General features: G+C 48.7%; 1 protein-coding gene across 7 annotated transcripts in view; it reads left to right on the plus strand.

The window, feature by feature from the left end:
• Positions 1-8,222: 8,222 nt before the first annotated feature.
• Positions 8,223-15,000, plus strand: part of slc8a4b (solute carrier family 8 member 4b) — a 40,362-nt gene continuing 33,584 nt past the window's right edge. For all 7 annotated transcript variants that reach the window (XM_076289759.1, XM_076289761.1, XM_076289765.1 and 4 more), the window contains exons 1-4: positions 8,223-8,720; positions 9,596-9,928; positions 11,410-11,673; positions 13,006-13,493. In XM_076289759.1, the coding sequence (XP_076145874.1) occupies positions 8,238-8,720; positions 9,596-9,928; positions 11,410-11,673; positions 13,006-13,493 (1,568 nt within the window). In that variant the 5' untranslated portion in view covers positions 8,223-8,237. The remainder of the gene's footprint in view (positions 8,721-9,595; positions 9,929-11,409; positions 11,674-13,005; positions 13,494-15,000) is intronic.

The following is a 15,000-nucleotide window of genomic DNA, read 5'->3' on the forward strand; positions in this document are numbered from 1 at the left end:
GCTAAAGGTTGAGGGAGACGCCGCGCTACAGCCGGATGTCGAGCTGGAAAAGGTCAAGAGAATAATTGTGTTGTGATTAGTCCCGCAAGACGGGGTCAGTGGAGGCAAGACGATATCGAATAAGGATGGCAGTGTATGTGCAGCAGAGGTCAACAGGCTACTGAACTGTAATACATGACCACATGTGTGACAGGCACTAGGATACATTTTACGACACACCTCGCTCGGTCAGTCTGCCGTTTCCTCTTTCCCAGTTCCTCCTACAACGGCTTTCTCGCTTTCTGCTTCTTTTCACCGGTTCTGCCATGACGAATGTCTGAGAAACTCCAATGCTACCTTCTCCTAGCCAGTGCCTGGCATGTGTAGCGCTGTAGAGCAATTTGTTACATCGCAAGACCGCAAGACTTTCTGTCTCTGAGGACTAGTTGCAAGGCTGGTTTTTCCGCTCACAGACGCTAGGAGGAAGCGAGACGGCCACCATTCAAAACAGAAAAGGTCATATAACCATTCCAATGAGTCCGAAGCTGTTAAGGTAAATTAAGCTAAAAAAACCGGCATAATTCCCCTTTAAAGATCATCAGGTTACACTATCTAAAGAGCTGTATACAGGAGAAGTGTTTGATTGAATACTGTATATATATATATATATATATATATATATATATATATATATACATATATATATATATATATATATATATGTATATATATACACTTATATTTATTATTTATATTTAGGTATTTAGGTTTATTATATTGACAGTCGAGAGAGACAGGAAGCGAGTGAGAGAGAAAGAAGTGTTGAGATCGGGACACGACCGCAGGCCGGAAACAAACTTGGGTCCCCAAGGGGTCGAGACCCAAATGTGAGACGGTGTGGTCACTTGCACCACAGCTCCCCTTGAATGCTGATCTATTTAAAAGTCATTCAAATCATTTGGGTCAGTGATTTAGAGAGAGGAACCTGGGGGGTTCAGAGATGCTTGCTGGGTTGCTGTCTGTGGGTCCCTACCAGCCAAGTATTAATGATAGACATAAAGCCACAGGTTGCTGCTTTAAAAGATTTAATTATCATATAAAATAAGATATTTATAGCTGGAGGGTTGTACTGTTGTGGACGGCGTTTTTAGATGATGGCTGGAGAGCTGAAGGCAGGACATGAGAAGCGGTCACTGGGGAGGTGGTGTCTGGACAGGCGTCTCCGAGTCGACGGGTGGCGGTGGAAGCACCGTGTGAATATTAAGTCTACTGAGTTCAGAGAGCAGAGCGAGTGTGAGTGTTACTGCATGCATACCGATGCCCGATGGCGAAGGTCATGAAATTTAAACACAGAGGAACGAACCTGCAATTAGATGATTTGATGCAGGACCATGAGTGACCACGAGGGACTCTGAGTGAGTGCGATTGAGAGGTCAATGAGGGAGAGAGAGAGAGAGCGGAAAAGAGAGATCTTAACAAGGCCAGAGCGAAAGTTTGGAGATCGAGCTGGAGCCGCGCGTGCTAAAGCTAGTCCCGTCCAGATCTGCCATTTCAAATAACGCATCGGACATGACGAGGACCAAGGATCGAGGTGACGTAGTTTGAGCTGGACTGCGTCCGTTTGGGAAAAAAAAAAAAAAGCCAAGAGGTTATGTAATGTGGATGCAGATAGCCAGAGCTAATGTCCGCAGGGCAGAATAGATGTATGGGGAGAAGAGGAGCAGGAGGAAGAGGAAGAGGAAGAGGAGGTATAGGAGCGGAGAGCGGAGGCCAGGGGAGAGAAGATAAGCGCCCGAGGCATGGACCCAGACACAGTTGCTGGAGGAGCTCCGCGGCTGCTGGTGCCACTGAGCCGGAATCATCCAATGAGAGGAGAGCAGAGGCACGGGGCCGAGTGACCTGACGGACGGATGACAGGGCACAGGTCACGGCTGAAGGAGGACAAGAGAGAGAGAGCGACAAGAGAGAGAGAGAGAGAGGCATAGAGACGGAATAATATATGATAGTTGAATTTCCCCTGGGGATCAATAAAGTATCTATCTATCTATCTAGTATATGGTAAGACTAAAGATGACTACAACCTGCGCTCAATATTCTTTCTATAGTGAACTCTTTGTCCACTATTCTGTATATACTGTATATATTTAACATATTGACACTCATATAGTATTTGTATATTGCAAGAGAACTCTCTGCTCTCCATTACTGTATAGAGGTGGTATAAGCACTTCTGATATAAGTGATTCATGATATTACTTTCCCTGCACCTATCTGTAAATCATACTGTATTTTTATACTATATTGTGGTCTTTGGCTTTGTGGCCATTCTCTGCACAGTTATAACAAGGGTTGAATCTAACCTAAATGAAAGACCACGCCAGAAATCATATTAAACGTGGAATGATTGGCGAGTGAGAATGGGTGGGAAGACAAGGAATGGAGAGATGGAGCTCAGTGGGGATAACAGAAAGATGTGGGCGAGCTTCATTGGTGCGCTACTCGAGCTGGTCTGGGGGGGATGGAAGATGCCCAGGGGCTGGGACGCAGCCTGGAGGATTTCTGGATCAGCTCTGATGCTGAGAAGGGAAGCCGGCGACACCAGGAGCACCCCTCGTGGATCAGCCACAGCCAGAGAGCCTTTGATGGGATCGCTCCTGGTGGAACTGGAGTTCAACGCTGCCCGGTTGCTCATAAAGCTATAGACTTCCCGGGGAATCCACACAGAGGAAAACGCTAAGGAGGAGCTGCATTGGGAATGGTGAGAAACGGTTGCTTCCTCCTGCCCTCCTCTTTAGGGGGAGGTTTGACTCCACTGAGAGAGGCTGCTTTGAAGCGTTTCCCCTGCTTTTTATAAAAATGGATTAACACTGCGGTAAACAGACTTATGCAAAACCCCGTGGCCCTGGAGGTGACCCTGCTGGATATGAACCTTCATGATCAGAAGGCAAAAAAAAAAATCCACCACAGAGACATCAATCTCTTTACTGTCCCACAGAAAAGTCAATGGGCTTTTAGCCCTGACAAACACTTTGTTCTTTTGCCCATTCTAGTGTGTTTGTTATCTATGGGCTCAACCCACAGGGGGCTGTTGCAAAATGTGTTTGGCTTGTAGAGCCCCATGGAGTGAAAAAAACGCACATACGTGCTTGTTTGTCCATGTGGGCACGTTGGCTGGGAAAATACATTGATTCTACCTCCGGCCTTAGAATGTAGATGACCTTCAAGAAGTCCATAGGGTGATCTTTCAAGTTGATCTGCCGTGGCTGGAGGCTTGGGTCAGACCAAAGGGGGAGGGTGCCCAGTACAACACAGTGTTAATGGGACTGGTCATGGGTTGTGGTGCCGGCGTGGGTGGGGACAGGTTAGAGGTGGCCGTTGAGTGTGGAGTGTGTGTGCGTGGTTGTGTGTGTGTGTGTGAGATCTGTGTATGTGTGTGTGTGTGTGTGTGTGTGTGTGTGTGTGTGTGTGTGTGTGTGTGTGTGTGTGTGTGTGATTGATGAGCACAGAGAGTATGGATCGATGAAAGAAGAGTCCAGGGGGAGTAGACACGAGGACATTGACTGACTACTGTGCTGACTGGAGTCTTCCTGTAAGTCCAAAGTGTGTCCACACACAGTCATGCGAACACACACACACACACACACACACACACACACACACACACACACACACACACACACACACATATGCACACAATTCAAGTATGCATGGATACAGTAAATGCACTCATCCTGCACTTGTATGCAGACACACAGAGATTTAAATCATAAACATAATGGAATCTCTATATGCTGCATTTTCTCATTACAGTGTCATTTGTTTTCCACAGATGTCGAATGGGTACTCATGCATTTATCTTTGAATGCATGTCGTCATATATACAGTGCCTGTGTGTACAGTATGGTGTGTGTATGTGTGTGTGTGTGTGCAGGCACATACATAAATCGGTAACATCCGTCACAGAAAACTCATTATCTGTTTAACATTTTCCTGTGTGTGCATGATCCGTCATGATCTGTGTGTGTGTGTGTGTGTTTTTGTGTGTGTGTGTGTGCGTGTGTGCGTGTGCGCATGTGTGTTTGTGCAACAACATTATTGTACAGAGGGAGGCTAGAATGACTCCATACAGTGATACTGTTGTTTGCCTATGCACATGTTTATTTCTAGCACATGTTTGTGTGCTAGTATTGTTATGTGTGTGTCTGTTTGCACATGCACACATGCGTACAAGTGTGTGTGCGCGCGCGAGCGAGCGTGTGTGTGTGTGTGTGTGTGTGTGTGTGTGTGTGTGTGTGTGTGTTCTCGTTCTCAGCGCTGCAGGATGCTATGTGTATCTCCTGTCAGATCTGCCTAATTAGTCCTCTGTTCACATCCACACACTCCAAATTGCTGTAATCCTCCAACCACATCTCCTGCTTCCTCACTCACTCTCTTTTCTTATCTACCCCCCCTCTCTCTGTCCCTCTCTCTCCCTCTCTATCCCTCTCTCTCTCCATCTCTCCCTCTCTATCCCTCTCCCTCTATCCGTCTCTCTCCATCCCTCTCGCTCTCCATCTCTCTCTCTCTCTCTCTCTCTCTCTCTGACACTGGGCCTGCTCCAGCAGGCTTCAGGCCACGCCGCGTTTCCTGGGTGACCAGATCTGGGGCAGAGAGGAGTGGATCCATCTCTTTCTGGGCGCTCTCGTCTTCTTTCTTTCCATCTGCTTGGCTCCTTGGCTATTTCTCTCTCTCTCTGTTGCTCACCCTCTTTCTCTCTTTTCTCTCTCTCTCTCTCTCTCTCTCTCTCTCTCTCTCTCACTCTCTCTCATGACCAAACCTGTTTATGACAAATGGCAGAAAGCCGACCCTTCGGATGACTCAGTATCATCACGGACTTCAAATGCAAATTCTGTTGTCGTGTACATGTTTTTACTGCACATTTTTATTTCGTGTTTACAATCAACAATCTCATTATAAAAAACAAACACGCTGCTGTATAGAGCATAAAGCAAAGCCCCTTTATCTCTCTAACTCTCTTTCTCTCTCTCTCTCTCTTTCTCTCCCTCTTTCTCTCTTTTCTCTCTCTCTCTCTCTCCCTCTCTCTCGCCCCTCTGCCATATCTCAGTGTAGTGGCCGTCTCTCCCCTGGTCCTTTAGTGTGGCCTCGGAGTAGCCCGGTGATCAGTACCTAAGCGCCTGTCATCCGCGACCCTCCTCCCCAAGCATCCACTGCATACCCCTGCATCCCCTGCTGCCACGGCAACGGCCTCCGAAAAGCGTGGAGCAGCGGAGCAGCACGGCACGCCGGGGCCGTTAGTGGGGGAATGGAATGTGTAGGGGTTTAACTGATGGGGGATCAGTCACGCCGGGGCCGCTCCACACTTCCCAGAGTGGAGGAGGAGAGGACCAGGAGGAAGGGAATCAAGGAGGGGGGTGGGGAGGAAAGAGGGAAAGAGGGTTTGGGAAGGAAGGAGAGGAAGGATGGAGAGAGGGGGAAAGATGAGAGGAAAATAAAGGGAAAGTGTGAGGGTGTGAGGGGTCAGAAGGGGAAAGGGGGGATATGGGAGGGTAAGGGAGGTAATGAGGGGGGAGAAGAGAGAGATGGAGTGAGACGGAGAGAGGGAGTGAGGGAGAGAGCGGGAAGGAGAGAGAGGGAGCGGGAGAGAGAGAGAGGACTGATGGAGTGTCCATGATTTGAGGGAACTGTTGGAGCGTCACGGCATGGAGCTAATCAAATGTCACATAACCATGAGATGTTCTTAAGCCATGAGCTCTCGTGCACACACACACACACACACACACACACACACACACACACACACACACACACACACACACACACACACCGCTACACAAATTTCTCCCCATGTTTCTGAGTGCACTCTCTCCCTGCCTCTGTGCGAGTATAGTGGGGTAGGACTAAGTACTTATTAAACTGATCCCCTTAGCCTTGGTGTGTGGCTGTAGTGGCTTTGTTAGCGCCAAGCTGTGCTCTGCACAACGCGATCATCTTTGCAGAAGAGACACAGACACACACACACACACACACACACACACACACACACACACACACACACACGCACACACACACACACACACAGACACACACACACACACACACACACACACACACACGCACACACACACACACACGCACACACACGCACACACACACGCACACAGTCACATATTCAGGCGAGAATTCTGTTAGCTGATTAACTACGTACTGTATGAATTTAATGACTTCAGCTGAGTCTGATGTCATCAAAAGCCATCATACTCAAACTACTTAGTGGCACCGTGTGTGTGTGTGTGTGTGTGTGTGTGTGTGTGTGTGTGTTTGCTTTGGAGGAGACTGTGGGTTACGTTCAAAATTCAATTTTCATTTAGGCAGCCCTATGATGAGACAAAGTAAAAATCAATACAAATGTGAACAAAGGGCAGAGGATATTCGGTAATGCGTGTGTGTATGTGTGTTTGTGTGTGTGTGTGTATGTGCGTCACACTTGTGAAATGTCATGTCATGAATGGCCAGGGTGTGTATGGACTGTCAGAGTCACTCACATCAGTGGCATCCGGTCCTGAAGAAATGAAAAGAGCTTGAGGAAAATCACCGTAGACACACACACACACACACAGACACACACACAGTGAGAGAGAGAAAGGGAGGGAGAGAGAGAGACACATACAAAGGCCAAAGGTTTATTTTGTGTAACAGCATCTGGTGTTCAACTTGTATGAAAGTGTCCCTGGGACATATGACACAGATTTCAGGATAAAAGCTTGCACGAACACACACATAGGCTACACAAACACACACACACACACACACACACACACACACACACACACACACACACACACACACACACACACACACACATACTCTCACACACACACACACACACACACACACACACACACACACACACACATGAACACAGACAAACTCACATGACCACACACACACACACACACAATCCCGTTCAAGCACTGCATGGCAACACTTGGCGACACTGCTTGGAATTTTCCAGAAAGAAGAGGGTGTTGTAGAGAAGACGCTGCTTGGATGAGAAGACTGGCGTGAGCAGTCATAAAAGAGATGATGAACAGCAGGGTGGGAGGAAAAAGAGGGAGAGAGAGTCCCTGAGCAGAGAGAGAGCGAGAGAGAGAGAGGGGGAATAGTGGAGAGATAGAGTGACACACAGGGGAATGGAGAGAGATGTTGATGTGTTTTTGTTGTGGAACGATGAAGGGATTGAGAGACGCATATGACAGGAGGTTGGCAGGTAGACGAAAGCATGATGGATGATTCAGGACACAGACATGTCTCATGATGGAGAGAGAGAGAAAAGCGAAAGAAAGAGAGAGAGAGTGAGAGGAACAGAGGGAAAGAGAGAGAAAGAGAGAATAAGAAAGCGAGAGAGAGAAAGAGAGAGAGAGAATGAGAAAGTGAGAGAGAGAAAGAGAGAGAGGAGAGAGAAAGAGAAAGAGAGAGAGGAGAGAATGAGAAAGCGAAAGAGAGAGAGAGAGAGATAAATTTGAAAAGACAGCCACAAGATCACCAGGCAAGCCAGGCAGAGCAGATCAGACTAGATGCCCCCCCCCCCCCCCCCAACTGCTCCCACTGAGCTTAGAGCCCATAAGCTGAAATGAGCTACTCTTACGTGGCAGAAAAAAAGGCGCTTTGGTCTTCCTCTCTCCATGACACTTTTGGACTCGCACTCTCTCACTCCTTTGGTCACCATGTCACTTCTTTTCCTCGGATCTAGGAGGATCTACCTCTGCCAGGAGAGACACAATCTCCATCTGCCTTCTTTTAAAGAAAAGTTGGAACAAGTATTTCAAGTGAAAGCATGTTACTTTACCTCTACCTAATGTCTGACTCTCTTTCTTTTTCCTCTCCCTCTCTCTCTCTCACTCTCTCTATCTCCCAGGTGCTCCACTGAGGCTCCCTGACTGACACATCAAGCGAGAGACATCCCCCCACCCCCCCCGCCCCCAAGGCAAACCATGTCATCAGCGCACCTCCTCCCCCTCCCCCTCCCCCTCCTCTCCCTCCTCCTCTCCTCGCTCGTCCTCCTCCTCTCCTCGCTCCCCCCCTCCCTGGCCTCCCCCTCCCCGGAAGCGCTCGGCGGCGGTGGGAACCAGACCAACGGCAGCTGCTCGCAGAGTGACCCGTGCGAGCCCGGCGTCCTGCTCCCCGTCTGGAACCCGCTCAACCCCTCGGTCGGCGACAAGGTGGCGCGCGCCATCGTCTACTTCGTGGCGCTGGTCTACATGTTCCTGGGCATGTCCATCATCGCCGACCGCTTCATGTCGTCCATCGAGGTCATCACGTCGCAGGAGAAGGAGATTACTATCAAGAGGCCCAACGGCGAGACCACCACCGCCACCGTGCGCATCTGGAACGAGACGGTCTCCAACCTGACCCTCATGGCCCTGGGCTCGTCCGCCCCGGAGATCCTGCTGTCGGTCATCGAGGTGTGCGGCCACGGCTTCGAGTCCGGCTCCCTGGGGCCGTCCACCATCGTGGGCAGCGCGGCGTTCAACATGTTCGTCATCATCGGCCTGTGCGTCTACGTGGTGCCCGACGGCGAGACCAGGAAGGTCAAGCACCTGCGCGTGTTCTTCGTGACTGCCGCCTGGAGCATCTTCGCCTACATCTGGCTCTACCTGATCCTGTGCGTGCTGTCACCCGGCGAGGTGGAGGTGTGGGAGGCCGTGCTCACCTTCATGTTCTTCCCGCTCTGCGTGGTGCAGGTAAGCGATGGCCGTCCAGTCCATTGTTGTCATCTCTTCTATAACAGTGGCGCGGTGGTGGGCTAACACGCAGAGAGATTGGCCCTTGTCATCTTAATAATTGATGCTTTGGATAAAAAGCCAAACCAATAAATTGGCTGATAACAGACTGCCTGTCTTTTCAATTTTGTTTTAGTTGCATTTCAGCAGCTCACAGAGGTGTGAAATATGATCATATGGGTGAAAAGTGGGTTGGATTAAATATGATTGCATTTATTATAAAGGCACACACCCTCCAAGGCTCAGACTCTCTCTCTCTCACCACATGCCCAGTTCTGTCCAGTCTCTCCCACCATCCATCCGATTTTCTACCTTTCCCTTCTTCTCACAGGCCTTGACCTCTGACCTCTGTATTTTTCTATTAAGTTTGATATCTAATCGTGAATTATTTGTGGTTTCATCTGTCTAATCCCTCCTCCGCAACTGGCCTGGTGGCCATAGGCTATCAGCTGAGTTAGACAGGGATGTTGATATCTTTATAAACTCTAGATAGAAACCACCCTCCGACAACAACAAAAAAACCTGCCCTAATGGAAACTCAGAATGTACTACTTTTATTGAGTTTAAGGCTGTTAAGGAGTTTATGATGAGCCCAACTTTCAGTCTAGACACACACTGTCATTTTTCAATTTTCCATTTCAATTTATCAATGTTACATTGTCACACTATTTTACCACTAGTATTTTGTCAGAAATAAGTAGTCACATTGACATTGTAGTCTGTTTAAAGAATATATATTTTTTTAAAGTTAGAAAAAAAGCCTGGACATCTCGTATTCACTGTATATGAATATTTGTATGTCTTCCACACACACACACACACACACACACACACAGGCCTGGATTGCGGACCGTCGCCTCCTCTTCTACAAGTACGTGCGCAAGCGTTACCGTGCCGACAAGAGCCACGGCATCGTGGTGGAGACGGAGGGCGGAGACGACCTGATGATGAAGGAGACCGGCTTCACCAAGATGGACATGCTGGAGCTGGACGGCATGAACTCGCACCTGGACGGCATGCTGGCCAGCGGGGGCGAGGACGGCGGGGGCGGCGCCCTGCGCGACCAGGATGACGAGGCCAGGAGGGACATGGCCCGGACGCTCAAGGACCTCAAGCACAGACACCCCGATAAGGACCAGGAGCAGCTCATTGAGATGGCCAACTACCAGGTACAAACCGTGCTGCAGGTGGAGACCACCTACTGTGTGGTCCAGTTATTCATGTGCACATACATATGGGCTTGGCTTATAGAGATGGCCAGATACCAGGTACACACCACTAGGGCTGAGGTATCGCCACTGATTTCCCGCTTTGATTCATTTCTGATGTATACGGTCCAAAATCGATTAGATTTCCAATTCAATTTGATTTGATTTGATTCAGTTCCGTTATATTCTGTGATATTTCAGTTAGAATATATGAAATGGATTCTCAAAGAACTAATGCTGTGTACAGGGAAATCTTATTCGTTATCTTCTTATCTTCTAATAATTTATGAATTTAGTAAATCCCAAAGCAGTTACTTTAATGTACTTCTCACTCGTAACACCACGAAAAAGGCATAGGACTATCGTGCATTAAAACATTGATCTCAGGATTCCATTAGTCAGGGTTAAAATGATTCAAATGATGAACGATTAGATTGATTTTCAAATTTTTCTAAGCCCGCCCTTACCGCAGTGCACTAATCCCCATTCCCAACAGATAACAGATTACACAACTCAACAGATAACATAACAGATAGGGATAGCCAATGCCAGGCCCACACAGACCAGAGACAGAGACATACCTCTGTCAGGTACTGTGATTCATATGCTCATTATATTTCCTTAAGCGGTCATACACAGATAAGAGTGGGTCAGCAACATGGCCAACTACCAACCACTCACAGCGCTGCATTTAGATACAGTATGGACACTAATCGAGGTGGCGGCCTATAGAGCTGGCTGACTGCTGTGGTACTGGGATGCATATGGTCATTATATTACTTAGACATACAGTATATACAGATAAGATCGGCTCACAGAGATGGCTCATTACCATATATTGTCATTTTTAGCTTCATATGACTTTTAAACTCATTTAGATATATACAGATGTAGATATAGATCAGCTCATTCAGTTGGCCAGCTATCAAGTGCTTACGACATTACATTCACATGATCTTTGTGTACACTTAAGCATGCACCTACAAATAAGACCATCTTACAGAGAGATGGCTCACAGACCTGTAGTCTCATAATGCATACAGTTTGACATACACATACTGACACATACAGTCAGCTCAGAGGGGTGGCCAACTACAAGCTACTCGCATCTCTGGACTCATATGGACATTGCTCACTCAGGCATGCAAATATTAAACACCTCAGGTTGAGAAAGATTATGCCAGTTTTGTATGTAGATTATGTAGATTATATTCATTTATAGAATTATAAATTTAGAGATTTATAGAATGGATTGGATGGATTATTTAGACATCCTTATGTTAAGCATCCCTCTCCATATCCACTTTACGTGATAAGGAATATGATTAGAGTGGATGTGGATGTATAGACTTTGATTAGAGTGGATGTGGATGTATAGAACATGGATTATATATGTATTATGTATTACGTATGTTTAATCTATTGTGTAATCTCCCCCTCAGGTTCTGGTGCAGCAGCAGAAGAGCCGGGCATTCTACCGCATCCAGGCCACGCGCATGATGATCGGCGCGGGCAACATCCTGAAGAAGCACGCGGCCGACCAGGCCCGCAAGGTGGTCAGCAGCAACGAGCAGCAGGAGCAGGAGGACGACCCCTACACCACGCGCCTGGACTTCCAGCCCGCCAACCACCAGTGCTTCGAGAACTGCGGCTCGCTCAAGCTCACCGTGGCGCGGCACGGAGGAGACCCCAGTTGCACCGTCAAGGTACGGGGAAGGGGGGGGGGGGAGTGGGGGAGGGGTATTAGATGAACAGAGAAGAGAGGACAGAGGAGTGGAGAGAGAGAGAGAGAAGAGTGAAGGTGCTAGGCAGGAGGGAGATGGGAAGGAGTGAGGGAGGAGAGAGGGAAGAGGGGGCAGTAGAACTAGAGAGGAGGTAGGATGAGGGAGGAGAGAGGGAAGAGGGGACATTAGCATGACTGGACTGAAAGCAGAAAGGAGAGAAACTAGGGTACTAGAGGAGTGGGAGATGAGAATTAAAGGAGGAAACAGAGGGAAGTGGAGATGTGGAGGAGGGGAAAGAGGGGGATATTGGAGGAGAGGAGGAGTGCAGAGAGAAGGAGAGAGAAGACTGGAGAGGATTGGAAAGACAAATAAGGACAGAAATAATGGCTGCAGGATGAAGAGTGAAGGTAGCTTATAGGAGTGGGGAGGGGAGGGGAGGGGACAGAGGAAGTGATGAGAGAGAGAGGGGTCAGATCAGGTCAGTCATGGAGGGAGCACAGCATGGACAGTGGAGGGAGGAGGACGAGGAGGGGAGGAGGACAGACAGCTGAAGCCAAATTTAGCCACGAGGCTGGGCTCACAGTGCAGGTGCAGGGTGTGGGAGAGAGGGAGGGAGAGAGGAGAGGAGAGGAGAGGAGAGGAGAGGAGAAGGGTACGACTGGTGTGTGTGTGTGTGTGGGGGGGGGGGGGGGGGGGGTGCAGACAGCGTTAGTGCCCCAGTGTCAACAAGCTTAGCCCCGTATGTGTCCTTTCTAAATTAGCAAGATCCAGGACAGATGCAGGATGCATGCTGATATTACTGAGGAGGAGGAGGAGGAGGGGAACGGTGGAGAAGGATGGGGCGAGGAGAGGTGGAGGAGATGGAGAGATGTGTGTGGGGAGAGGCAGGAAGGGAGAGGAGAGCAGACAGAATTAGACAACAAACAAAATATATTAAACAGCAACATTTCTGCTACTCTGTGTTTGCACCTGTAGCCAAATTTCACTGAGTTGTTGTTTTATTTTTATACTCATATAGTAAATAATAGTAAATAATTACTCTTCCTAATGTCAGTTCAATCAGTGTCTCCTTCAGTTTTATACATTATCATGCTGGCATCAGCCCTTGCCTGCAGAATCTTCTCTTTTACCATAAAAATATGTGTCTTGATTGATGAGCCTGAGGGTTGTGTTCAGTGTGTGTTGCGATAGTAAGCCGTACCCAAAGCCTCATCCCTGTAGTTTTGTGCATATGTTATTTCTGCTTAGCTCTCGCAAGTCTTCAGTGAAAACATCTGGCCGGTTGCCTTGTTTTCTCCCCTTTCACCCTCCCAGGTCGACTACCGCACCGAGGACGGCACTGCCAACGCCGGCTCGGACTACGAGTTCGCCGAGGGCACGCTCCTCTTCAAGCCGGGCGAGATGCTCAAGGAGGTGACGGTGGGCATCATCGACGACGACATCTTCGAGGAGGATGAGTACTTCTACGTGCGGCTGAGCGACCCGCGCATCGTGGGCTGGGCCGACGGGCACCCTCCTGCGCCCGAGGTGCCCGGCACGCCCACCTACCAGGCGGCACTGGGCGAGTCGCACACGGCCACCGTCACCATCTACGACGACGACCACGCCGGCATCTTCACCTTCGAGTGCGAGTCGGAGCGCGTCAGCGAGAGCGTGGGCACCATGCAGGTGAAGGTGTTGCGCACGTCGGGCGCCCGCGGCCTGGTGGCCGTCCCGTACCGCACGCTGGACGGCACCGCCAAGGGCGGCGATGACTACGAGGAGGCAGTCGGCAAGCTGGAGTTCCACAACGACGAGACTTTGTGAGTAAGATACCGGTGGAGGTTGTGGTGTTGAGGTGGGGGCCGTGGTTAGGCTGGGAGGTGGTGTTGAGGTGGGGGTCTTGGTTGGGGTGGGAGTTGGGGTTGGGCTGGAAGTTGGTGTTGAGGTGGGGGTCTTGGGTGGGGTTGGTGGTGTCACTGTTTGTGGTGCTTTACATCTTGATGTACACATACTGTATAACCTTATCCTGATATACACATATACCATTCTCAGCACTCAGTGATGTGTCTGGCTAAAGCCCGTTGCTGTGGGAGTAGAACTGGGCATACAAATGAAAACAAACATGGTTTGTGTTGCTTCAGTTCTGACTTGCATACATTATGCAAGTGCAACCATGTCCAGTTCTGACTTGCATACATTATGCAAGTGCAACCATGTCCAGTTTCTAGCGACTTATTCTTGCTACAGTGGGGAAATTGTATAGAATAGCACAGAAACATATAGAAATGACCACACCCATTTCAGCTCTGTCTGTGGTCCATAGAACAGGAGCCATGGTTTTCATCTAGGATCTAAATGTTTACGCAATGTGTAAGACTTCTCTTTTGGCGAGCTTATTCTTTTGTAGACAACGTTTTATCCACATTCAACACAGCCAGGGCAGCATGCTGGTGTGACAGTAACTCTGTGAAATTGGCTCGTATGGTGTGTAGTGGATGTTCGCTGGCTGGATATCGTACTGTATCTCTCCTCTCTGTCTGTCTGTCTGTCTGTCTGTCTGTCGGCAGGGTGCAGGTAGAGGTGATTTCACATCCCGAGTCGAATTTCTGGAGTAAATATGTGATAGGTGGATCTTTCTCTTCTCTCATCTCCCCTGTTAATTTCTTGTTCTTCTCTTTCTTCTCTGACTACAGCCAGGGGCGTATCTTTCATGTTACCTTTCTTAATCTGTGAATAGTCTTCTTGTTTGCCTGACGGTTTGTTTGCCTTGTACAAGGTCATCTGTGTGAAAAGGGAGAGGTGCTGGGGGTTTGAGTTTAGAGTCAACATTACGGGTAGTCTTGTAGCCCTGTGCTTTTATCCAACGCGGCTGAAAGAGCTCTCTTTCAGGCTTCCTGATAGGATGGGCTCACTTATGTCTGGTGGGGAATGTTTGTGGAGCGAAGGGTGTTTGATGTTTGTGTCTGCCATAGTTGCTGTTTGTAATGTTGTTTTTCTCACCGCAGGTTAGCCTTTTCTTGTCTGTTCTGTTGAACTTTTTTGCTTTGATGGGTTGGCTGTTTTGTTTTGCTTTGCGTGTGCGTGTGCGTGTGCGTGTGCGTGTGCGTGTGTGTGTGTGTTTGTGTATGGGGATTGTATTTCTGTCAAATCCTTTTGAGCCAGTCAGTCCGCTCAAGATGATGAATCATTCTGTGTGTGTGTGTGTGTGTGTGTGTGTGTGTGTGTGTGTGTGTGTGTGTGTGTGTGTGTGTGTGTGTGTCTATGTGTGTGTGTGTGTGTGTGTGTGTGTGTGTGTGCTTGTGGGTTTGTGTGTGTGTGACTATGTGT

Source organism: Alosa pseudoharengus, unplaced genomic scaffold (genome assembly GCF_046254945.1).
Source record: "Alosa pseudoharengus isolate Yale_2024_CS ecotype anadromous, Long Island Sound unplaced genomic scaffold, YU_APseudo_1.1 YU_APseudo_1.1_scf_17, whole genome shotgun sequence".
NCBI classification, from domain to species: Eukaryota; Metazoa; Chordata; class Actinopteri; order Clupeiformes; family Clupeidae; genus Alosa; species Alosa pseudoharengus.